This window comes from Myodes glareolus, chromosome 4 (assembly GCF_982192425.1).
Source record: "Myodes glareolus chromosome 4, mMyoGla1.1, whole genome shotgun sequence".
Taxonomy (NCBI): Eukaryota; Metazoa; Chordata; class Mammalia; order Rodentia; family Cricetidae; genus Myodes; species Myodes glareolus.
In genome coordinates, this window is record NC_142029.1 from 1,419,725 (window position 1) to 1,445,592 (window position 25,868).

At 45.8% G+C, this 25,868-nt stretch overlaps 2 protein-coding genes across 7 annotated transcripts; one reads left to right on the forward strand and one right to left on the reverse strand.

Annotated features, from left to right (window-relative positions):
• Positions 1-7,219: 7,219 nt before the first annotated feature.
• Positions 7,220-9,645, reverse strand: LOC146894542 (uncharacterized). 3 transcript variants are annotated; one of them, XR_015737639.1, is made up of 3 exons: positions 9,512-9,645; positions 8,545-9,147; positions 7,220-7,850 (listed from the first exon to the last, which is right to left on the reverse strand). XR_015737639.1 is itself a non-coding variant. In XM_087905120.1 (2 exons), exons 1-2 carry the CDS (start codon positions 9,579-9,581, stop codon positions 8,693-8,695), a joined length of 525 nt encoding a protein of 174 aa, XP_087761246.1. In that variant the 5' UTR covers positions 9,582-9,645; the 3' UTR covers positions 7,220-8,692. The 3 variants fall into 3 exon arrangements, 1 of the variants encoding a protein (XP_087761246.1); XR_015001716.2 differs by lacking the exon at positions 9,512-9,645 and adding an exon at positions 9,365-9,500; XM_087905120.1 differs by having other exon boundaries at positions 7,220-9,147.
• Positions 8,752-25,211, forward strand: Znf445 (zinc finger protein 445). 4 transcript variants are annotated; one of them, XM_048424430.3, is made up of 7 exons: positions 8,752-8,890; positions 11,959-12,540; positions 16,751-16,916; positions 17,704-17,762; positions 18,018-18,144; positions 19,492-19,602; positions 20,448-25,211. In XM_048424430.3, exons 2-7 carry the CDS (start codon positions 12,118-12,120, stop codon positions 22,538-22,540), a joined length of 2,979 nt encoding a protein of 992 aa, XP_048280387.1. In that variant the 5' UTR covers positions 8,752-8,890; positions 11,959-12,117; the 3' UTR covers positions 22,541-25,211. The 4 variants fall into 4 exon arrangements, with proteins under 4 accessions (XP_048280387.1, XP_048280390.1, XP_048280388.1 ...); XM_048424433.3 differs by having other exon boundaries at positions 19,492-19,587; XM_048424431.3 differs by lacking the exon at positions 8,752-8,890 and adding an exon at positions 8,992-9,130.
• The last annotated feature ends 657 nt before the right edge of the window (positions 25,212-25,868 follow it).

Consider the following 25,868-nt stretch of genomic DNA (forward strand, 5'->3'; position numbering starts at 1 on the left):
GTGCTAGTGGCAGCAGGGGTGGGATAGTGAGGGCGGCTGCGATGGGCACACGAAGTCGGTGTGCACAGGGTCCTGCACAGGGTCCCGGAGGACCAGATTCAACAGTGGCGTTGCTGCTGCACATCTATAGGCCTCCGGTGGACCCACCCCCACCTCTAACCCCTCCAGTACTGGCCATTTTCCTCTGCTGATCTTTACAACTGGAAAACTAATCACCTTCCTTTTCAGAGAATTCCGCCAGCCTGACAGGATTAGTGGAGTCTTTGATGTTTCCTCACCAACCCATCTGGGATGACTGTCAGCAGCTTTTACAGGTCTCCAGAAGATTATAAACTGATTGGCCCATTAGCTCAGGCTTCGTATTAGCTCTTATAACTTACATTAACCCATTATTCTTGTCTATGTTAGTCACATGACTTGGTACCTTTTTCAATGAGGCAGATCACATCCTGTTTCCTCAGTGGTCTGGGCAGGACTGGGGAAGAACTTCCTTCTTCCCAGAATACTTCTGTTCTCATTGCCCCACGTCTACTTCCTATTTGGTTTTCCTGCCTATACTTCCTGCCTGGCCAATCAGTGTTTATTTAAAACATGATTGACAGAATATAGACAATTCTCCCACACCACTCTTCACTACTGAAGACAAAGAGAGGATTCTGTTGGAGGCCTGGAAAAACGTTCCTGGACCAAATGGGGCACCAACCAATTTTCTGAATGAAATAGATGCTGGGATTCCCCTTAACTGACCTGATTGGGACTTCAGTATGAAAGCAGGTAGGGCACGGCTGACAGTCTATCACCTTTTGTTGACTGAACAAGTGACCTTGACTCCCCCTACTGTCCTCAATCCCATTACTCTACTGCCCGAGACTGATGACTCCTCACCTACCCATCACTGTGCTAACATTCTGGCAGAAGAAGCCTCAGAGTAGCTGCCCATGTTGGGACAGGTACCACTGCCCTAATACAGGCCCCTCAGTACTTTAATGAATTAAAACTAATTACCTTCATTAGAGAAAGAATAAGTGCTATTCAGATTTTGATGTTACGCTACCAATATAGCACTTTACAAGGTCAAGAAGATACTGAAATCTAGTTCTATGATTAGAACTAGGTACTAGAAGAAGTGGGGAGATGAAAGACCTGGATAAATCCAGACCCCTCTAGCAGAAAAAAATAGAGCCAAAAATCTAAGCAGGGAGAGAAGAATCAAAAATCTAGATTAGCAGGTTCAGTGACCCTGTTTCAGGAACTAGCTGAAGATAAAGTTAGATTATAATCTTGAGAATAATCTTGAGAATAAGGAGTTACCTACCTCCTTGTGATTATCACTAGCATTTTCAGAATTTTTCAATGATCACTGGTATTTTCAGAATTTTCCAATGACAACCTCCATACCGACCCTTTGGATTATTGTGTTATGGTTTCTTCTCTTAAATACCTCTTCTCCCAGCTACTCAGGGTCAAACTCTACCCCTGCGTGGGAAATGAGTTTCAGCCCCAGTGCACTGGTTCCTGTCCTGTCAATAAACCTCATGTGATTGCAGCAAAGACGGTCTCTCGTAAGTTCCTGGGGGGTCTTGTTATCCCTACTTGAGTGAGAGTCTCCCCACTCCGGAGGTCTTTCACCCCAAGACAATAACCAAATAAGACAAAGCCTGGGACTGTCCAAAACTTGAAAAGCTATAGCCTTAGCCCACCCGCGACAGCCCTAACCAATTAGAAACCTACTAATATGATTGTCACTTGTGTAAACCAATTGTAGGCAGAGTGATCACACCACTTCTAGACTTCCTCTAGTTGTGCATAAAAGAACCTGCAAGCTTTTCTTGGGGGTCGGCACCATCTTTGCCTTTGTGTTGGATGCTTGACCCCAGCTTGTTGGGACTTGTATTCTTGAGATAATAAATGCTCTTGCTGATTGTATATGTGGATGGTGGTCTTTTGTGGGATTTCTCCAGGACCCTAACACCAACAGGTTCAACATAGCCTGCTATCCAACCAAATTAAAGGAGATCTCCCTCAGTCTACTCCAGTAGAGTTGCTGTTGATAAAACTCTCTGGCCATGGCCTTACAACATGGTCATGTGAGACCCTGAAATATTTAACTGAAATGTGACTTCACAGACCCTATCTTAAAGATGGGACTTCTCTTAAGACAACTGGTGACCAAGGATTGACCTCAGTTCTAGGAATGTGCTGTGATAGAAGATAAATATGAAGCAGATAGCAAAGTGGACAGCCAATTAAAGTGTGAGACAGAGTTAACAAGGTTCAGGTGTCTCTGAAGACATCCTGCCCTCTCAGATACCTTGTCAGTCTCTTATGGTTCTTTGTTGGGGTTTTGTGCCCAAAATCTGACCAATGATTTCAGAAATCTTCTTACTCTGTACCCCCTTCACCCAATCCCAAGATGGCAAGACATGTAGTCCCTTAATTGCGGCATTTTGCCTTTAAAAGTTTGTCTTTCTCTGAACTCAGGGCTGCATTCTCTTCTCACTTACGCATTGGATGTTTGTGATCTGAGTTTAAGCTTGCTAAACAGAGACCCTCTTGCATTTACATCGGAAAACCGGCACCATGGTTTCATTAGGGATTCTGAGATGTGGACATAATGGTAGAGGCTTAGACATAATCTTGTGTCAGGGCAAAGGTTTCCCCATTTCGTCTCCCTTGGAGCCATCTTTGGTTTAATCAGAAACTGACATTACCCGTACCATAAAAAGTTCTGTGGAAAAGTACTCAGCCCTGTGCTCTGAACTTGGGATCAAAATACCCTGACTAACTGCATGTTTTTGGCTTCTGTTAAACTATGACAGTGTGAAAGACCCCAGCCCAAAATTGCTGCCGCTTCAGCAGTAGCTAAAAATAACGCCATTTTATGCAAGGCTTGTACTTTTGGGGAATTCAGACAGAGGACAGTTATACATTGCAAAACAGAATGACAGGCTGTCGGTAGCAAAACAGGATATCTGTGGTCAGCCGTTAGGGCAAGGCAAGAACGGGAAGTGCCAGTTATGAAAGGGCCAACTCAGCCCTAACTGGTTTCCATGTACCAAGGGGGAATTTGTCCCCAGTTTAACCTGGCCTAAATTAAGTTGTCCAATGAAATCCCTGTAACCATGGCATCTGCTTCTGTAACCGCGCTTTTTGCTCTCTGCCCTTATAAAAACCCCTCACCACAGCCTGAGGGCGCGCAAGTCTTCCAAGAGACTCTGCTGCCCCAGGTACCTGTGTATCTGAAATAAACCTCTTGCAGTTTGCATCCGCAACGGTGGTCTCGCTGATCCTTGGGAAGGGTCTCTCCAGAGGGAAGACACTCTTCGGGGGTCTTTCAAGGGCAAGACACTGCAAAAGTTCCTGTCTTGTATTCTTGCTCAGGCCATTTCAGGATTAACTAGAACTTGATCTCCTTGATGGAGAATCCCATGGAAAATTACCCAGCTCTATTCTAGCAACCCCAAATCAGGACGTCCTGGCTAACTTAGCTGGTTTGTGTAGAAACCCCCTTCAGCTAACTGACCTAAGCTTCAGTTCAACTGCCAGTTTAGAACCTTGCCCCCTCCATGCTAACTGCTCATCTTAACTTCTGTTAAACTGATTGCTTCTGTGAAGGCAAATCTCTTCAATTGTGGTTTGAGATGCCAGGGTGCTGTTTTTGCCTTCAAAAATCTATGCTTTGGACACTTAGGGTCACACCTGGGTCCCCTGAATTCCTGGGTATGGTCCCAGTCGGCCAGAATTAAGGCTTTCAATTGGCTATAAAGTGTGTCTGTCTGAGCAGTCATCTCTGCTGGGCTACCCATAATAAAACTGCTTGCTTTACTCCCCCTGCAAGTGCCAACCAGGCCGTAGTTTTTCTGTGTTCTTTGTCTTTAATTTTTTCCTATAAAATGCACTCAAGGTTTCTCTATGAGAGGTGTTTCTCTCTAAGCAGTTGCTGGCGTAATACAGACTCTGAATTCGGGATTTGGACATGCCGAATGGTCTCTGGGTCTCTACCCTCAACAGTAAGGGTCCAATAGGTGGCACAAGTGTCTTCCTAGGAGAAGGATGTTTCTGTGCAAACCAAAAAGAAACAGTGAGAGAAAATGCTAGGTAACAGGTACAATGAATATAGGCCAGAGGTAAAACCAAAAGCTCTTAATAGGGTGAACCCTGGACCTCCTGGGCCCTAGATAGTCACTGTTAATCCCTGGGTGAGAGAAGAGAAACCCTCAGTCCAAATTCTAGCCAAACTGAAATAAGCTTTATTCAGTGCACCCAAAGCCAGACTTGGGGCTGTCTCCCTCTAAGACAGAAATCACAACAGCAGCCCTGAGCAGTTTCTCAAGCTCCTTTAATAGAACAAAATCACAGGGTGGGATTTTACAAGCAAGCATAGATACAGAAGCTGGAACAGAAGTTAAGGAAATCTGCCCAGAATACCTGTTCCAGAACAATTTGTGGTCATAGGGTGGGGTTGTAACCCAGTGCACAGAAACAGAATCGAAACCTTAGCTAGACTATCAAAATGACTCCTGATTACAATATGGAAGCAGGCTGGGCTTCCCACCCTCACCAGAGGGGCTCTTGGTTGTAATTCTCCTGATTCTACTGTTTGATCCATTCCTTATAAATCTTCTAATTCACTTTATTGGAAACAGGACAGAAGCAGTTATACTCCAGGTCCACGACTGTTGTGCCCAGATCACGGAGTTCCCCAAGGACCACCAAGGAGTCAGAATCCGTCTGCGAAAGCAGAGTCCTTATTCAAGCTTGGGCTTGGGTCCTCTGTGTGTCTGACGCAGCCAGTATGAACTGAGAGTGCGCAGCCCGGGCCAGGTAGGTTTTTTATGATAGTAGAGGTTCAGGGATGAGTGGATTTCCAGGATTCAAGACCCTGATTGACTAACATTTGTTTAGGGGTGTCTTGGCGAAAGGGGAATAAGCGCATACTGGCCTCAAGGACATCTGGTGATCTTATTTAATCTTATCTAATGGTTGGGATATTTGGAATGTCAGGTACTTCCCTTTCGACACTGGTCCATCCCTGGGTGGTCTCAGTTTGTGGCTTTTCCTGGAGCCGGGAATTGCTTGCCAGTAAAAGGGAAGTCAGCATACTTTCTTGACTGGTCTCTATCAAACCTGCCATGGCACCTATGCAGCCTGGGTCCCATATGTGTGGCCAAGCTGCCCTGAGCCCCATACCACCAGTATCAGAGGATTCCTTTGAAGGCTCATAAAGAGGGGCTGGGAAGATGGCTCAGATGTTAAGAGCACTGACTGCCCTTTCAGAGGTCCTGAGTTCAATTCCCAGAAACCACATAATGGCTCACACCCATCTGTAGTGAGATCTGGTGCCCCAGAACACTGTATACATAATAGATATATGTATACAGGGTCTCCAGGGTTTAGAAGAGGAGGCAATGTGGAAATCCCCCAAACTGCCACGTCAAAGCGAAGAAAATTTCCCAGTGCCGAGACAGACAGACTGATCCCCTGCCTTCTGCCACTATTTCCAGAAACTCAAGGTGCTGTGTAGGTGGGGTAACTGGATTTTCACCCTGCCCAGTCCTTTATCATTTCGCACAGGGTTCTGGTACTCAAACCTCCTGCTTACCTGCTCCTTCCCTCCCTCAGTCAGAGGCTGCTGAACTCGAGCGTAAGGGCTAAACCTAATCTGTAAGTTCCACTGACCAAGGACCCCACTATGCTTAGCCCTAAACTTTAATAATTACAAAACAAAAATATTTGCCTGAGAACTACTAGCCACAGCTTAAATCTCAAAGGACTTGGCGGTACTTTATATCCATCTAGAGGAGCCTGTTCTATAATCAATAAACTCTGTTACACCTCACCACCCCTTGCTAATTCAGCCTAGATACGGCCATCTTCAGCAAACCCTAAAAAGGAGTAAAAGTAAGCAAGAGAATTACCATGAAAACGTTAGGTCAAGGTGTAGCCACTGAGGTGGGAAGCAATGGCTATATTTTCTTACAAAGACCACTACGCTACCCTTTATGAAACTAAAGGACAAAGGAAGATTTAGTAGTAAATTAAGAATAGAGAGTATTGTTCTTTAAAAAGATAATAGGTTGGGATGCCCTGAGTGGCCTGTGAGGCATGCCGCCAGTGCAGTGCAGGTTCCCCGTGCTAGCGGCAGAGTCAGGCGGCTGGATGCAGTGGACGGCAGAGTAAATGGACATAAGGCTATATATGAAGCTGAATATTTATTACTTAAAGAAGAGGGAGACATTTATTACTTAAAAAGAGGAGGACAGAGAGACATGGAGACAGACATAGAGAGAGAGACAGAGACACATGTACACACACCAAGAGACAAAACAAAGAGAGAAGGGAAGATGGCGACAAGGGAGGTCAGAAGTGGCTGGAGAGTGGGCGTGGTTAGCTCTTAAAGGGACCAGAGCATAAGGAATAACAGAGTTTAATTGAATTGAGCAAATCTGTAAATCCCACTGACCAAGGACAGAGAACTCCTCTGGAATGCTGAGGACTAACCTTAACAAGTCACGTGTTTTCACTTCAGTAAACAAGGTGGTTGCTCTGGTAGGACCCAGCTATGAGAAACTCAATAGAGCCTTGAGTCTCAGTAGTTTACCCTGAGGCAATCAATACCTGGTCCCAAGAAAGACCACAGACTACCCAGAAACCACTCAGGAACAGACGATCCAAAGATCCAAAGGAAATTCCTAATGTTAAACCACTGTAGATACAATCACCTGCCAGCATCGCTTTTCACCAGGACACCCCTAGACACAGGTCAGCCAATCAGGGGTCCTGAACCTTAGAAATCCCTCACCTCTACCTCTGCTATAAATACCCAACCCTAACTGAGCTCGGGGTCTCCGATCACTCCAATATGCTTGGCATATGGAGAGTCTGAGTGTGTAAGAATAAAGGATCTTTGCTTTTGCATACAGGACATACTTGGCATCCTGGTTGGTTTTAGGGGGACTCCATGATCTCATGATCTGGGCCTAACAGCCCCAACTGTGCAGTATGTGCTTGATCACACATGGGAAGGAAGTACACGGTCTATCAGGATGTATGCGAACCTTCGGGCGAAGGCAGGAAGTACTGTACCCTTGCGGTTTGGCTTTTATAGACTCCTAGCTAATGTTCTGAAAGACCCCCGAGGGATGCCTTCCTTCGGGAGAGACCCCGTGCCCAAGGATCAATCGAGACCACTCGTACAGATGCAAACAGAGACCACTCGTACAGATGCAAAAGAGGTTTTATTCGGATACACAGCTACCTGGGGCGACAAAGTCTCTCGGAGGACTTGCGCGCCGTCAGGCTGGGGCGAGGGGTTTTTATAGGAGAGCAAAAGCGCGGGTACAGAAGCGAGATGCATGGTTACAGGAATTTCCATTGGTCAATTCAAATAAGGCTATTAGCTCATGCTGAGTGGTGAATTCTTGGCCTTTCACCTAAATAACAAGGAGGGGGTTGCCCAGAGGCTTTCCGTTCTTCTTATCTCTTCCTCCTTCCCCTAGCTGGAGACCAGATGTTTGATTGTAGATATCCTGACTCATTCTTCCTCCCTCCCCTGGCTGGAGACCAGATGTCTGACTCATGACAAGCCCTGACTTGTTTGTTTCTTAGGCCTTGCAATATGGCATTACTGCTACTAGCATCTAGAATGGTATTTTCTTCTTTTTCTTCTTCAGTTCTATGAGAATCCTAGACGTGGACCTATTCAGTGTCCATCTTCCTGGCCAATATTAAACAAAACTTGCTTTAACTGGACACTGTGGAACTGATTTTTCTCCTTGTAAATCTCAGGTTTAAGAGAGGCCCAGGATGATTTCCATTACAGAGTTATCCAAGTAAGTACCTCTGTCCAACTGAAAAAAAAAAGTTCAATGACTCAGTTTCCCAGAAATTTCCGCAGCAACATGGGGTGTTCAGTTGCAACATTTCTGACATTAGCTCTGCCCTGCAGTTTCACATAAGAATGGTCTGTGCTGGCAGTTATTCTGAAGTGCGCGCGCAGGGCGGGGGGGGGGGGGGGGGGGGGGAGGGTCTAAAAAGATCTGTGTACCCTGGGTGGCACCCGCCCGGAGGCCAGATTAGGCACAGACCCCACCCAAACACCAATTTCCAGCACAAAGAGGTACTTTATTAAGCAAGAGCAAGAGACAAGGTGGCTGAATCTGAATCGAGAAGAAAACAATAGCGAACAGTTTCGTAGGAGTAATGTTTAAAAGGAAAGAAGGGGAGGGTTGTGTTACCATGAGCTAGCATGGGTTGATAAATTCTGATGGGTATGTTAATCAGAGTAGTCAAACAGGAATTTTGATTGCTGGGCCTTGATGTTTTGATAGTTGGACCTTAGTGATCAGCTTCAGGAATGAGTTCGGCATTAGAAAGAAGCAAATTAGGGACCTTGGTGGCTAGCTTCAGGGATGTGGACGTGCCTAAACCCGGGAATCTAACCCTTTAGCAAGGGAGAAAGTGGGGAGGGAAAGACCTGCCAGAGCCACGTTTGTCTGAGTCCTTCAGTTTCTGCTAAGGGTTTGCCCAACTGAAATCAGTTACCCTTTAGTGGATCCACCGAAAGAAAAGCGGTTCCTCCAGAACAACGCCTCCAGGCCACACCTGCTCTTCCAGATAAAGCTCTTATCTCCAGACAGAGGGCGGGACGTGGAATGCAGGGCGTCGTGCAGCTTTCAACCACCTAGCCTAGCTACACGGGCGGGCGAGCTGGGCCACGAAGGGAGCCAGGGCGAATTAGGGCGGAGAGCAGCCGAGGTGGCATTCCTCCGGGTTTCCTAGAGAGCCCCCAGAAGGTAGACTTCCGCTGTCCTAGAGAGGCCACGGCGAGGTGGACACAGCGGGCAGCACGGCCATCCGGGGAGTAACGCGAAGGTTCCGGCATTGGGCGGTGAGCGGCCGGGAGAGCGGGTGGGCCAGCGGGCGGCGGGGCACAATCTGCGGCGTCCTGACCCCGCCAGCGATGCCACCACCCGGGTGGGTTCTCCGGGAGCCGGGCCGGTCTGGGGCGGTGCTGCCCGGCAGCCTCGGGTTTCTCCGAGACCCTGCAAGTCCGGTCTCCGCCATTGTGACTCCTGGCATCCTGACTTCTTGACAAACTCAGCACGGCGGCCCACGGTTCATCGTGCGGGTTGGTTATGCTGTTACCTTAAAAACAAAAACAAAATTGTTCTACGGTCGTGACGTAAGCTGTAGGAGATAAAATGCTTGGGACACCTCGGTCTAGTGGCTCAGGCCTGTTAACCCCGGCTTCTGAGGAACCTGGGCAATTTAATGATCCCTGCCTTTCAAATTTTAAATAATTTTTAATAGAAATGTTTTATAAGCTGAAAGAACGCGTTTGAAATTAAGCTTTGATACGCACTTGAAAACTGAAAAGTGCTCACAGTCCCAACCCCAAATTTTCTGTGGCTTCTGATATCCAGGAAGTATTAGTTTATGAGCATTTTGTGATGTTAGAGTTGCTGGAGAATAAAGTGACAGAAAGGTGGAAATAAACCGATGGAGGCACCCCATTTTGCTTTAGCTGACTCCATTTTGTGAGTTCCGCGTGACTGCTCCCCAGCCGGGCCGAGCTTCATTCTTGACCAAACGTCCAGGTCCAGGAAAGTCCATTGTTCTTATCAACTAAGCTTTAGAAACCTGTGTTCTAGAAACTTTCTTCTGCCACCGGCTCTGCCTCTCGTTGCCATTTGAGGTTTTTTGGCTTTATAAACCCTAAACTGCCTCTCTCCTGGGTGGAGGATCATGCTGATACATCTTCTGGCCGTGAATGTGGTATGATCCGTTGTTTCTTGAGTGCTGGGATTAAAGGTGCGTGTCACCACATCTGGTCCTACGTCTTATTTGTGTGTGAGTTGTGTACAAGTGGCAGTGAGCATTCTGGGATCAGGGAACACCTGTGGGCGTCTCTTGCTGCCGTGTTGGGTCCTGTGGTCCAACTAAAGTTCAGCTGAACTTCAGTTTTGACGCTAAACTTCCCCGGTGGGCCATTCTGTAGGCGCTCCCTGCGTTATTCCTGTGTAGTAAGTCACTACCAAGCATAGCTATACCATTAAGACCTTGATAAAAAAAATTTCCTTTAAAATTTCTTTTAATGTATGTGTTTTGTCTGCATGTGTGTGCCTGGTGCCTGTGGGAGCTAGAAGAGGGTGTCAGATTCCTTCAGACGGTAGTTATAGACAGCTATGAGCTCCCGGGTGGGTGCAGGGAATTGAACTAGGGTCCTCTGGAAGGAGTGACCAGTGATCTCAACTACGGAGTCACCTCTCCAGCCCCCAGTCTTGACTAGAATGTTCCTGTATCTGATGTTTTCCTGTTCTTGGACAAACTGATGTCCTTGTTAGTGGTGTTTGTCGGCTTTCACCACTTGAAGGTTTCTGTGTTAACGTTGTAATCTGTGCTGTTTTAGGGGAAGGAATTCTGTGTTTCTTCTTAATTCACTTCCTGGCCGGGTCTTGGTGGTGCACGCCTTTATTGTCAGCACTAGGGAGGCAGAGGCAGGTGAATCTCTGTGAGTTTGAGGCCAGCCTGGTCTACATAGGGAGTTCCAGGACATCAAGGACAACACAGAGAAACCCTGTCTCACCAAGAACAAAACAAAACCCCCAAAATGAAACTAAAGCAAAACAAAAGCCATTCACTTCCTGGTTAGCATCTTGCCTTTATTAATGAATATTGTGTTCCTTTTCTTTTACATTTCTTGTTGGGAAACCTTGTGAGAAAGATTGCTTTTTCTCCTTGCTTTGTTGTTTTTGAGACAGTCTCTCACATAGCCCTGCTGGCCTGGGATTTGCTTTGCTGTCACAACTTGCCTCCAGGTCACAAAGACCTCCTGTCTCTGTCTCCTAAATGATGGGACTCTGCTGAGTTGACTGTCCTTGATTTTTACATGTGGTCCTTTTCTATCAGTGTCTACTTCTGGCCTCACTTCTTTGTTTTTGTTTTGTTTTGAGACAGGGTCTTAGCAGTCAGCCAAAGCTGGCCTTGAATTCCTTATCCTCCTGCCTCTACTTCCCAAGTGCTGGGATAATAGACATTCATTATCATGCCTGGTCTGCGTTAATTAAATTATGTTTTAAATTTTAATTTACTATGTGTGTGCATAATGTGTTTTTATGGGTGTGGAGTCAGTTCTCCCCACCTTTGTGGGTTCTGGGGATGGAACTCAGATTGCTTGTGAGTCAGGCACCTTTACCTGCTGCTGCTTAAGTATATAGTTTTGTCTTTTGCTGATTTCTGGTATCACAAAACACTTATATTTTCTCTGTCCAGCATGACATCAACTACTGAAAGGCCAGGATAAATCCAGACCCCCTAGCAGGGAGAGTAGAGTCAAAAATCTAGGTTAGCCGGTTCGGTGACTTTGTTCCAGGAACTGACTGACCACAAAGTTAGATTATAATCTTGAGAAACGGGGAGTTACCCCCTTGTGATTATCACTGGTATTTTCAGAATCTTCCAGTGACACCCTCCCTACCCCCTCTGGGTTGTGGTTTCTTCCCTTAAATAACCCTTCTCCCAGCCAGTATCTTTTCTCTTTTTTTCCCTAGTGGTTCTAGGGATTTAATTCAGGGACTTGGACATGCTAGACACATCCCCACCTTCTCTGCCTTCCATCTCCCTGAGATTTTTCTAGGAATTGAGCTAAACATCAATGTGAGAATTGATAGCTTTTCATGCCGTGTCTCCCCTTACAGGAATGTAGGTGCCATGTATCTGTCTACTTATTCAGATAATTGCTTGGCTTTTTTCTCAGCAGCTTGTGTCTTTTAGCCCTATTCATACCTTACCTGTGTTCAGAGAAACTTTATTAGCTTACCATCTTGGTCTCAGTCTGTGTAAGTACTCATGCACATATGTCTTCTCATACATGTGAGAAGTGAGCTTTCACAAGTGATCACCTAGCAGCGTCATGTGTGATGGACATCATTTTCTTTTCTATTTTCTTCTGAACAGGAATGTTGGTTAATTCAGCCTCTTACCAGTAACTTCTAATGACCTAGCAAATGACATTGTGCACTGCAGTGCTGAGAAGATATTCCGAGGATACAACAGTGATTCATTGAAAGCAACAGGCTTGTTTTGTCTTTATCTGGGTGACCGTGGACAAGAGTGATGCCTCCAGGCAGGTGCTATGCTGCCCACTCAGCTCAGGCTTCAAGGGAGCAAGAGCACCTTCGTAAGGTAAAGAAGGAAGAGGAGGAAGAGGACTGTGCTTCTGTGCAGACTGCCAGGCCACAGACACTTAACCGCCCTGGACAGGAGCTGTTCCGTCAGCTCTTCAGGCAACTTCGCTACCATGAGTCTTCTGGGCCCTTAGAAACTCTGAGCCGGCTCCAGGAGCTCTGCCGCTGGTGGATTAGGCCTGATGTTCTTTCCAAAGCACAGATGCTGGAGCTGCTGGTGCTGGAGCAGTTCCTGAGCATCCTGCCTGGAGAGCTGCGGACATGGGTGCAGCTCCATTGCCCTGAGAGTGGCGCGGAGGTTGTGGCCCTCCTGGAAGAGCTGCAGAGGGATCACCATGGAACACCACTGAGGGTAGGTGATATGTATAGGCTCTCCCTGCCTTTTTGTGGATGAGAAATGTGAGCTTGGGGAGTGTAGGGAAACTGGACTCTGATCGCAGACCCTTAGCAAGGTGCTCTTTCCACTTCACACAGGAAGACCACCTCTAGAATAGGATCAGCAGGTATTAATAAATTATAATAAAATTAGTTTATGGATAAAATGGTTTATATTATAGAAAATCCAGCTCCACTTCTATTAAGGTTTCTATTGCTGTGAAGAGACACCACGACCAAGTCAACTCTTAAAAACATTTAATTGGGACTGGCTTGCAGTTTCCGAGGTTTAGTTCATTGTGGCCATGGTAGAAAGCATGGCGGTGTGCAGGCAGATGTGGTGGTGTGCAGGCAGACGTGGCAGTGTGCAGACAGACGTGGCGGTGTGCAGACAGACGTGGCGGTGTGCAGGCAGACGTGGTTGTGTGCAGGCAGACGTGGCGGTGTGCAGGCAGACGTGGCGGTGTGCAGGCAGACGTGGTTGTGTGCAGGCAGACGTGGCGGTGTGCAGGCAGACATGGCGCTGCAGAAGCTGAGAGTCCACATCTGCATCCACAGGCAGCAGGAAGTGACAAGGACACACTTCCTCCAGCAATGCCTATTCCTACTCCACTAAGGCTACAGTTTCTAATAGTTCTACTCCCTATGGGCCTAAGGGGGCCATTTTTATTCAAGCTACCGCATCCCACTCTCTGGCTCCCATAGGTTTGTAGCCACACCATAATGCAGAATACATTTAGTTCAACTTCAAAAGTCCCCATAGTCTTCAACAGTGTTACACTTATTTACAAGTTCAGAGTCTCTTTTGAGACTCGTACAATCTCTTAACTATAATCCCCTATAAAATCAAAATCAAAAAAGGGATCACATACTTTCAACACAGGATATACATTACCATTCCAAAACATAGGGAAGGGAGCATAGTGAAGAAATACTAGGCCAAAGCAAGACCAAAAACCAACTGGTAAACTCCAAACTGTCTCTCCATGTCTGATGTTAAAACACTCTTCAGATCTCCAACTCCTTTCAGCTTTGTTGGCTACAACACACTTCTCTCTCTTGGGCTGGTTCCCTTCCCAGCTAGCTAGCAGCTTTCCTCAGCAAGTATCTCATGACTCTGGCACCTCCAGCATCTTGGGGTCCCCAAGGCAATCCAGGCTTCACCTTTATAACTTGCATTCAGGTACATTCTTGACACATGCCTAGCCTCAGTGGCTTTCTTTAGTCATGGTGGGATTCCACAACCCCTTTCATTCTTGACTCTAAACCCAAAATCATGTGATTAGAGCTGCCATGTTCTGCTGCTTGCTGTGGCTGGAACATGGCCCCTCATCAGTTACATCTTCACCAGCTTTCTGTTGTTGATGATTTCTTTCACTGCCTAAGCTTGGCTGTCCTGGACCTGGATCTGCAGACCAGATTGACCTCAAACTCAGAGATCTGCATGCCTCTGTCTCCAACATGATAGGCTTAGAGGTATGCACGGATACGTGTGGCTCTAAGCTTGTCACGAGCTGCAAGTTTAGCTGGATGGGATCTGGCACAGAGGTCGTCGTTCCCTTTCTTCCTTTTAGTGTCAGGATTTTCTTTAGTCTGTTTACCTCCTCGAATACAGGAGTTAGCTTCACTTCCTGGTGCCCCCTTTCTCCTCAAATTGAATATTTTGTATTTTTCCTTGCCCAACTTGCTTCTTTTCATTATAGATCTTCATTAAGAGTGAACACTAATTAATTAGGAGCGAACAGAGTCAATAATAGGCTGTTTTTGAGATTTCCTCTGCCAATGGAATTAATCCAGAACCTTCACTTTAGCCTTTGGCAGTCTTTTTTTGGACAGGGGCAAAAAGTAGCCACATTCTTTGCCAAAATATCAGAGATATCCAGACTATATACTAAAATTCTCCTCTGAAACCTTACATAGGCCACCACTGTTCAAATCATCACTATCTTCTTATATTAGTGTTGCTCATTAAACCCCAATTAAAGTATTCACCTGCTTTTCTAATCCAAAGTCCACATTCCTCCAAACAAAAGCGTGGTTTTCTGCCTCTCACAGCAATACCCAGTCCCTGGTGTTAACTGTACCAACTTCTGTCTCAGTTATTATTTCTGTTGCTGTGAAGAGGACCGTAATCACAGTAGCTCTTAGAGAATAAAATTGGGGATTTGCTCACAGTTTCAGAGTTTAGTACTTTATTGCCATGGTGGGTAGCGTGGCAGCGTGCAGGCAAGTGCTGATGAGCTGCATCCTGATCCACAGGTAGAGACTGAGCCTGGCTCGGGCTCTTTAAACCTCAGAACCGTACTTCCTCCAACAAGGCCTTACTTGCTGATCCTTTTAATCTTTCAAATAGTGCCACTCCCTAATGAGCAAACTTTTCAGTATATGAACCTGTATCCTTGAGTAGTTCCTCTTCCTGGATTTTTTTTTTTTTTTTGTCACTGGCACTTAGTAAAGTAAATTTCATCTGAGATACAAAATGGAGTCACCATAGTCAGTCTTTCAGGACCTCAGTTTATTGAGAGAAAAATGTAGAAATTAACAAATCATGAGGATTTGTTCAGTATCTGTTTGAATGCTTTGTAATGTGCTTGGTCCCAGTGCAGAGAAGCAGAACTGAGTGCCAGGCCTGTCGGCAAAGTGATGCTGGGCTGCTCTCTGCATTCTTAGTCCTTTTGCACACAGGAAGCTGGATCTTTGCCTTTTGAGTTTTGTTTGGTTGGTTGGTTTTGAGGCAGGGTCTCTACATAGCTCTGGGTGTCCTGCAACTTCATAGACCAGACTGGCATTGAACACACTGAGTTCTGCCTGCCTCTGCCTCCTGAGTGCTGGCATTAAAGGTATGAGCGACCACATCTGGCACCTTTTGAGTTTTTTCAAAAAGTATTTATCATTTTTTTAGGCTTTCAAATTTTATTTAAATAAAAATATGAGCTTATATGCATAATTCGTGCATTTAAAATTACTAGTATTTCTGGTTTATCTCTCAGATTTATTACAAAAATTAAATCAAGTATCATTCGATCATAGTCTACCAGTGGTAAATGATGTAGTAAATCAACATAAGTAATGCTTACTAAAACAAAACATTTGTGTCTTTTTAAAAATATGAAAGTGCATTTGTCATTTTTACCAAAAGCGATAGGATATTCAGAGGGACCTGATACTAACTTATGAAATGGCATAAGATAGAACACCACAAGAGTATGACTCCGTTAGGACTAGATCTACAGTTTCAGTCTTTGTCCTACATTCAGTGGCCTCAGTCTAAGACTTGTTCACATCAGTGTAAAAAAAGGTGTCAGCCACTGTGCCAGGAACGTTTATTTCTATGTTAAGGAAAGCCTTGTCTCAGAGACAGAGCTGCCTGAAGTACAAGAGCAAAGCCCTCCTTCCTGTTCTCTGAGTGGATGAGTGCCGGGCCAGCATGGCAGCTGTAGTTCTCTGAGCGAGGGACGTCGGGATTAACACACGGCACAACTTCAGGTTCTGCAGACAGGCCTTTAATTCCACTTTCTCACACAGTACATATTGCCCTCAGCAGGGGAGGCCAAGCCAGCAAAAGGAAGCTCATCACGGTAACTCACATGGCTTAGGGGTAAACATCCTTAGAAACACTGCTGAGAACAACAGGTTGTTCCTGTTTTCAGAACAACCAACCACAAGAGTGCAAAACAGATCAAGTGGGGGTGCGAAGGCCTGTCCTCCAGGGACCCAACAGATGAGCATAGGAGAGTTTTTCTGTGTGGTTTGTTTCCTTGCTGACTCTTAAAATTAATATTGCCTCTCTGATGGTGCTCACTGTTTTGCCAGGTTTACAGTTTGAAAGCCCGCTTTCTCTGAGGCCATTGTCCATTTCATACACTTGTCTAGTCTCTGCTGCAAACCATTATTCCTTCACTCCCTTTCATTTCTCATCTTTAGGCCAGGAGTCAAGTAGGCAGTAATGAGAAGGCTTCCCTGTGCCATGTGAGGATTCCTATTACTAACTTGCCATGTGTATCCTTATGTTAAGTGGTAACCTTATGGACTCTCCCTGGTGCAGGGAGGCCATGGAATAAAAGGTTTCTCTATTGTCTTCTCTTTGGGTGCCTTCCGCCACCAGGCCCATCCCTGTACAGGGACTGTTTTCTGAATTTGCTTCCTATTTCTGTTGGAATGTTCTCATAACATTTTCTTCTTGCCAGGACCCATGCCTTGCTCAGAACCCAGGCGTGCGGTGGATAGGCACTGGAGCTCTGCAGTCCGCACAGATATGGTCCCCTACGTCACGGCTCAGGAACAGTTCTCTAGAGGACCATTTGGAGCCTCCACGTGGAATAGGAGTTTGTAAATTCCTGGCTGGGCAAGATGGTACTCACTTCCTAGACCCCAGCTTTATGTTATACGTCATGTGTTTCCTATACTGTTGTTACCGTCTATTATCTCACAAGAACCTTTTGTCACCTAGCTCTGTGTTCTCTTGAACTCCTCCCTGATTCATGTTTGGTTCGCTTCTTCCATTGCCCTCCACTCTTCCTTTCCAGTCCCCAAAAGACCCTGAGAAAATGTTTGGTGCCCATGTCGCAAGATCTCCAAACATGACCACCACAGAGCTAGTTCCCATGTAAACACACGGGTTTATTGATCAAAAACTTGAGGTTGGGCCATCACCCAGCATGCCGATGTAGCGGGTGATGGAGAATGGCTTCAAGCTTTCAGGGTTGTGGGTTTTTAAGGGAAAACCCACAAGCAGGGTGGTATATGACTTGGCATTTCAGGGTTGGGTCATTTGTTGACTAGGGTCTAGGGGCACTTACTTTATCGATTACACAGAAAAATCACAAGGACATCTGGAGCCCGTAGACGTTGTTGACCAGAGTTTCTCATTGGCTGGCCCACCTGGTGGGGTTGCCTTGACCAGAGTACAAACTCTGCAAGTTTGTGGTTTTGACCAGAACCAAATTCAGCCCCCAGTCAAGTCCTGTCTAAAATGGAGTCTGTCCTGCTCCTTTCTCCCTCCTTCCCTCCCTCCCTCCCTCTCTTCCTTCCCATGTCTGTGCATCTTGAACAGCAGTCTACCTGCTTGTGGGAGTGAGGAGAGTGGGCTTCCTGGGTGTCTAGAGCTGTACAGCTCTCTGATGGCTCTTTCCTCTGTCAGATTCTCCTGCTGCCTCGGGGCCTGCCCATTCCCAAACAGAAGAGGACATTCGATGCCAGGTAACAACCATCAAGCCTTTGGTAACCCGGCAATAGGTCATCCAGCTTTGGGTCTTTTTTGGTGTCTCAGGCACTGCTACCTTACGAGTAGTGCGGCTTTCTTCATCCTGGACTGTCATTTGACTTCATATTTAAGAAACCAGAGCTTTCTGCTGGGTGATGGTCTTTCACCTTGGTCAGATTTATCCAGTATTAATTAATTCTGTATCAGGCCCATGATCAACTCTAAATCATTATTTTTATCTTATTTTTCAGGAAGCTTTGACTTTCCAGGATGTGGGGGTGATCTTCTCTCAGGAAGAGTGGGGGTGCTTGGACTCTGCTCAGCGCAATCTTTATCGGGATGTTATGCTGGAGAATTACGGGAATGTGGTTTCTGTTGGTAAGTCTTTAGCACGCCTACCAACCTCCACTTTTACCTTTTTTTTTTTTAAATAAAAAAACTATTCATTTGTGTGCGTGGATGTGTATGCTTGTAGGCACTTGACTGCCACAGCTTACAGTCAGAAGACAGTGAGTGAGCGGGTCTTTGTCCTTCTCTCTGTCCTTCCCACCACGTGGGTCCTGGGCTTGGCAACAGGGGCCTTTTCCTCACAGAGCATCTTCACTGACCCTTGTGTTTTATTATAATGTGTAGCCTTAGACTTCGGCTCTGTAACTACCAACCTTATTACTTAATCTATCACTAAACTATCCCTCTTGAATAATGGAGATGATAATGTCTTGCTGCGGGAGCTCCTTCCGCTCCTTCAGCCAACAGCCGCTGCTTTTTAAAGAGAGAGAGACCACGCCCCAATGGGCTGGTATCTCAGCGGCTGTTGGCTGAAGGAGCGGAAGGAGCTCCCACAGCATTGTCTGTCATATGGGGTTATTGAAAAGACTGGGGTGGAGGTGGGGTGGGGGGATGGGGTGGTGGTGCACGCCTTTAATCCCAACAGGTGGATCTCTGTGAGTTCGAAGCCAGCCTGGTCTACAAAGTGAGTTCCAGGACAGCCAGGACTGTTTGTTATGCAGAGAAAGCCTGCCTCGAAAAACCAAAAGAAATAAAAAAAAAAGAGAGAAAAGGCTGAGGCTGTTTCAAGTTCCAGGTCGATCCATTCAAACATGGTTGACTGATGTGATTTGAAGAATGTGTATGGGTGTTTTGTCTGTACACCACCTGCGTACAGTGCTCATGGAAGTTAGGAGAGGGTATCAGAGCCCTTGGAATTGGAGTTAGAGATGGTTATTAGCCACCATGTGGATGCTGGAAATTGAACCAGATCCTTTGGAGGAGCAACCAGTGCCTTTTAACTGATGAAGCCTCTTTCCGGTCCTGTGTCTGGAGAATCCTGGAAGCCCCTTTGCCTGCGACTTGTCAGTCTCTCATGTCTGCTTCAGGCAGCAGTTCTCAACCCGTGGGTCATGACACTGCTGGCAAACCTCTATCTTCAAAAATATTTATATCATGATTCATAATGAAAGCAAAATTACAGTTATGAAGTAGCAATGAAAATAACTTTATGGTTGAAGGTCATCCCAACATGAGGAACTGTACTATAGGGTCATAGCATTAGGAAGGTTGAGAAATGATTGGCCTAGAGCTATCAGAAATGACTGGCCAGGTAACTTGCCCTAGCTTCTTCCATTTGTTTTTGTGGCCTTGCCTCTTCTCTACCAGGACTTTAGGCTGTAGAGAATAGTTCTGTGTCCTGTCTTCCTTCCCACCCCATTCCCTTCTTTCCCGCAGGGGAGTCATCTCCCAAACCTGCTCTCATATCGTGGCTGGAAGCAAGGAAGCCATGGGTCGTGGATGTCTGCACAGTTCAGCCGAAGAGGGATCCAGGTACTGCCCCTGAAGGTGAGGTCTATAAAATCCGCAATGCCCTGTCCCTCTTAAATTTACTCCTTTCTTTCATATGGTTAAATACATCACTAGGGACATACTCCATTATTTGCTAGGAGTTACTAAGGGTGCTGGGGCCCCAGTCCTCTTTTCCCCTGCTTGGCCTATGAAAGGCCATTTCTTTCCAGCCTTGTCCCTTCTTCAGCATCTCAGTATTGGCTCTTGCTCATCACGGGGCTTCCCTGTTCTCTTTTCTATCAGTTATGATGTCCTTACTCCTGTGTCTGCACTACTCCTGCAGTACCTGTGTTCATCCCATCCCGTTCTGGTTCTCCCTTCCGCGCTGGCCTTGATACTCAGCTCTCTCAGTCAGGCCCTTAGAGTTTCATGTCTTGACTTTTGGGGACTTTTGTACAGTGGTCAGTCCCGTGCCATGATTTTTTCCTACTGTCTTGCTATTAATATTCTTCCTTTGCTCTTTTTATTTTATTTTATTTTATTTTGGTATTTCAAGACAGAGTTTCTCTGTAGCTTTGGAGCCTGTCCTGGAACTAGCTCTTGTAGACCAGGCTGACCTCGAACTCACAGAGATCCGCCTGCCTCTGCCTCCTGAGTGCTGGGATTAAAGGCGTGTGCCACCACTGCCCGGCTCCTTAGCTCTTTTTATTGCCCTGCAGGATTGGCTCTTCCTCTTCCCTTCCCTATTATTTGAGATGCTTTTTATGATTTTGTCATAATCTTGACTCTTGTAAGAAGGTAAGCAGTCAGGCAAGAATCTTAATTTATAGCTTCCTGTTGCCTTCTCCAGTTACAAGTATGGGAGAAAATATATTTCTTTGTGCTTTTTTTTTCTTCACCAGGAGGTAAGTCCCAAATTAAGTCAAGCAAATTCATCTTGAGACAGGAGCCTTCAGAATACACAGAAACCTTTACTGTGCCATCGGTATGTCCTGAGACAGGTGTTTCTGAGGGAGCAGGGCTCAAAGAATATTTTGAAGAGAACAAGCTACAGAAGCCCTGTGAGAGCCCCACACAAGGAAAAGAGATGACGGAAGGAACTGACATTAGTAATAAGACAGGGGGAGAATCTGAAGTATTGGGAAGCAGTAATATTCTTGACGTAAAACATGTTAAATGTGTGAGTGTTTCTAAGAAAAAACTTTCCTTTAAACATGGCCGTGACAGACGCTTCAGAAAACGGTCACACCATTATAACAAGAAATATGGGCTCAGAAGCACAGATAAGGGATTTGGTGTATATCAGAGTATTCGTATTGGACTAAAAGAGAGTGAAAAGAACACATGTGGGAAGAACTTCCTCCTTAGCTCTCATCGGAGTGTTCTTCCGACGAGGGCAAAGGCATTCAGGTGCCATCACTGTGGGAAGGCTTTTGGTAAGCGCTCCCATCTTGAAGATCATCAGAGATGCCATTATGAAGAGAGATTGTTTAAATGCAGGGTGTGTGAGAAAGCCTTCAAGTGGCGTTCAAACTGTGTGCGGCATGAGAAAATTCACACTGGAGTGAAACCTTACAAGTGCAGTTTTTGTGAGAAAGCTTTCCAGCGTCTGTCAACCCTCCGTGTGCATCAGGAAACCCATACTAAATCTGATCAGTGCAGAGGAACTCTTACCTCCAACCTGGATCTCAATCGTTGTTTGACAGACAACGGTGAGGAGAAGCACTTGGACTGCAGGCAGTGTGGGAAATCCTTCTGCTGTAAGTCCTATGTTCTTGAACACCAAAGGATTCACACACAGGAAAAACCTTATAAATGTACCAGATGTAGGAAATCCTTTCGGTGGCAGTCAAACTTTTCTCGTCATAAGAGATTGCACCAGAAGAAAGAGAAATGTCGAGAAGACTTGAAACAGGTTACCTCTGCTGTGGAGAAACCTTTCCTGTGTCATCAGTGTGGGAAAACTTTTATTCATAAGAAATCACTCATTGAGCACCAGAGGACTCACACAGGGGAGAAACCATACCAATGTAATGTGTGTGGGAAAACATTTACCTATAGGTCAGGTCATATTATTCATATGAGGCTTCATACTATTAAAAGAGAGCCTGAAAGTGGCCGACCTGTTGGTCAGGGTGCGGCGTTTGACATTCCTCAAAGCGATCATAACACAGAAGAGCCTCACAAGTGTAAATACTGTAGCAAAACATTCCGCATTCACTCATTCCTTCTCATTCACCAGAGAGTTCACACGGGGGAGAAGCCCTATAAATGCAGAGACTGTGGAAAAGCCTTCCGATGGAGTTCCAATCTCTCCCGACATGGGAGGAGGCAGCACTCTTTCTACCAGCAGTACCAGCAGTATGAGTATCATGAACGTCAAGAGACTTCGAATTTAGAGTCAAGAATCCTCACTGGTCAGAAGCCCTTTTGGTGTCAAGAATGTGGGAAAACCTTTACACGTAAAAGAAGTCTTATGGATCACAAGGGCATACACAGTGGAGAGAAACGTTTTAAGTGCAACCTGTGTGAGAAATCGTTTGATAGAAACTATCGTCTTGTTAATCATCAGAGGATCCATGCTACAGAGAGACCTTTTCAATCTCAGAGGCTTGGTAAAGATTTCGTTGGGGTCCATGTCCGTTCTGTTGACCAGAGAAGACACAGCAGAGCACTTCAGTCTGATAATCCTGGCTTATCTTCCTGTCGGGAGGCAAGGTTAAATATTCAGGATTTAAAACTGAGTGGAAAGAAGCCCCATAAAGAGTATGAGAACCCTTTTGACAAGAGCTACAGGTTCACTGCACTTCAGAATGTACCCACAGGCTGCCACAAGTGTAGTATTTGTGGGAAAACCTTTAACAAACATTCACATCTCATTAGCCACAGGAGATTTCACACCAGAGAGAGGCCCTTCAAATGTGAAGTGTGTGGGAAGACCTTCAGGTGGTCTTCCAATTTGGCTCGGCATGTGAGAAACCACGTTAGAGATTAGCCTGGGGTTTCTGATGACAGTGGCGGTGGGGCGTAGTTCAGGTTACATTTCTAGAGAGCTCGTTAGGCACTGGGGAAAACCTCTACAAGGACTTAGTTGTTTCTGTTTGGGGAGATCTTGGTATGAGGTCTTTAAAAGCTTTTAAAAGGATTTAAGAGCTCAGGGACTCCTTAGTCTATCTGCTAGAAAGTGATGCTGGAGAGTAATGCCCCGTGCTAGGTGCAGCCCAGGTCTCCTTGTATAACTCTCTCTGTCTGTGATTAGAAAGTGTGTCTGCTGGAAAGGGGCCATCTAGACCCCCAGTTCCTCTTTAGGGTTGACTCGGTTGTCTCGGTGCCCGTTCTGTTGACCTCGAACGGGCAGTCTCCTCAGACATCTCCAGGGGAGCTCACAGCTGGCTGGTGGTTATTAGCTAGATGGTCCTAAAGCAGTCCCAGTGGCAAGTGGAAAGGACGGGGTGCTGGATTCCAGTGTTTGATCTCAACAAGCAGCATTGATCCATCATCTGTGCTGAGATATAAGTGTCCAGAACAGACAAAAACCCTGCTGTTTGTTGGATTCTTCCTTAAATGGGTTAGATCAGAGTCTGGATGGTGATGTGTGTTGAGGACAAAGTAAACCAGAGAAGAGTGGCAGGAATCTGGTTAGGGTGTGGGTGGTGATTTTAAATGGGCTGTCTAGGGAGTACCTGCTGGAAGAATAAAAACTAATCAGGGCCAGGTGCATAGAGAAACATTACCTCAGAAAACCAAAACAAAAACCGTAATTGACTAAAAAGCTGAAGGGAATTGGGTTGTAGGCTGAGCCATGTTAATCTATGGGGAAAGAACCCAGGGTAGAGGATGTGGATCTTGTCTGGCGACTGATTCTAGGGGTGGTTAGTACGGAGATCCCTGGGTGGAGTGTGGTGAGCCGCCTGGAGAGTAGACTGAAACTGAGCCCTGGGTCAGTCTTTCCAGGGAGTCTCTCGTCTACCCTGTGCTCACACTCTAGATTATCCTGGACCTCGTCCTTTAATTCCTCCTGCTCCCATTCTTTTTGAGGTCCATGCCATAGCTGCTAATGTCACCTGGGTTCCCAGTTATACTTGTCCTTGCTTCCTGACTAGGCGCATGGGAAAGCTGAGCTTGGGCACTTAACATTGATTTTTTTGTAAAACAAACAGGCACCATTGCTCCTCCAAGCTGGAAAAATGACTCTGCACTTAAGTACTTGTGTTTCTCTTGCCTGGGTTCAGTTCCCAGCACCCACATAGCAGGTCACAGCCAGCTACAGTCCCAGGGGATTCCATGCCCTGTCCTGACTTCTGCATGTGGCTCACAGATGCAAGCAAACTGCTCATTAGTAAGAAATCCATTCAGAAGATACGATGAGCATTAAAAGTCTTTATTTTAAAGTTGCCTCTCTAAAGATATCCAGCTCTGCCGAGTCGGGTGGAGCCTTGATCAGACAAGTTGGACTGAGTTAAGTACTGGAGGGAAGTCAGACTCAGAAGTACACGGCTGCTGGGTCGGAGCCCAGCTGTGGATGGCAGACAGCTTCTGATTGTCTTGGCAACTATGTCTAATCTTATACTTGAACTTGGCTTGGGAAGCACAGGCTTCTGTCGGCTTGGCCTTTCCACTGATGGAGGAACTGAAGTAGGTGGGGAGAGACGGATGGAGACCCTCATGGAGGAGTGAGGGTCGGATGACTTCTTGTTCACCTGGTCAGTGCGGTCAGTTCTATCCTAACCGAAGACTGGCAGACTAGTGTGCAAAGAAGAAGCCATATGGTTGTCGTAGCAATCTCTTAGAAAAGTTAGCTTTGAAAGCTCAAGTGGGAAATGGGCAGAACAATTGGGATTCAGACTCCTTTGTAAGTGGAAATTAAGACAGATTGCTAGGCAACTTGAAAGTCTTATAAAATTGAGAGTTTATCATTGGTCCCCTTCTGGATTAGTGTGAAGAGTGATGGGCGTGAGTCAGCCTCCCTCAGCAGGGTTTAGGTAGTGGGACTGGCAGAACAGACAGTGCAGGAGCTGGTTGTCTGGTATTTCAGAAAGAATATGAAACTCATTGTGGAGGTGCCCTCCTGTAATCCTCATGTGGGGTGCTGATGCAAGAGGACCAAAGTTCAAACCCCACTTGAGGATAAAGAACAATACCCTGTCTCAAAACAACAGCAAAAACAATGACTGTAGAAGAATTGTATCCTCCAGCTCAGAAAGCTACACTGAGAGTTGCAGAAGCTGTATGTAATATACTGTTTATATGATGTTTAAGCATATTGGAAGCGGACACATCACTTTCGTTTGGGTTTCATTATTTAAGTGGGATGGAGTACTAACCTCATAGGGTGGTGGTGGGGCAGTTTTAAAAATGCATGTGTAACGTTGAGACTGGTGTCTTTCATGTAAACATTCCTGATATAAAGTTAATTTGCACAATTTTCTGTGGATTCAAAAGACATGAAATAAGAGTGTAAAGTTATGAAATGTGTGCTCACCAGTGCTCCATTGTCTTTGGTTGTGAGGTGCCAGTGAAATCAGAATGAGTACATGGGGCTTCACTTGTTCTTCTAAAAATTGATACAAGTACATTCTAAAGTTACAATTTAACAGGATAAGATGGTGGGTTTTTTCAACTGTTCAAATATATCAAAATAAAAAAAAATTAAGCATGGCCTCTGATACCCACATAATGATTATTATACGGAAGTCCCAGCTCTGTCACTCGCCTGTCTATCTCCCCTCCCTCTTCTTTCTTTATGAGATAGGGTCTCAGTATAGTTCTGGTTTATAGACGAGGCTGGCTTCTGCCTCCAGGGTGCTGGGATTAAAGGTGTGGGCAGCCGCACCTGGCCCACTTTATCTCTTAAATTCTCAACATTGTTACCTGCTAAAATCGGAGCAATTGGTGGTTGTGGTAAAGTTTGAGGCCAGCCTGGTCTACAATGCAGATTCAAGGACAGTAGGTGCTGTTTCACAGAGAAACTGCCCCAACAAATGGGGGGGGGGGCAACACAAAATGGCTGCAGTGTGCCAGTTTGAAGAAAACCAGGATGTTCTGTGTCTCCGTACCATCTCTGAATTACGAGATTGTGAGCTGTTCTCATGGCATGGGAGTTGAGACAGTGATGCTTGTTAGTCATCCAACTTTCCTGGTAGATGGAAAAAATGAGTATTTGTGTGCCGGGTACCACATCTTTTAAGTTAATACTAGTACTGCTAAAAATAGGAAAATTGTATCAGTCAGAATCTATTGAAAAGCCAAAAAACCATACCAGTTATTTAAACAATGTGGAACTGTTGACTGCATATGTTGAGGTAGAGACAGGATCAGAACTG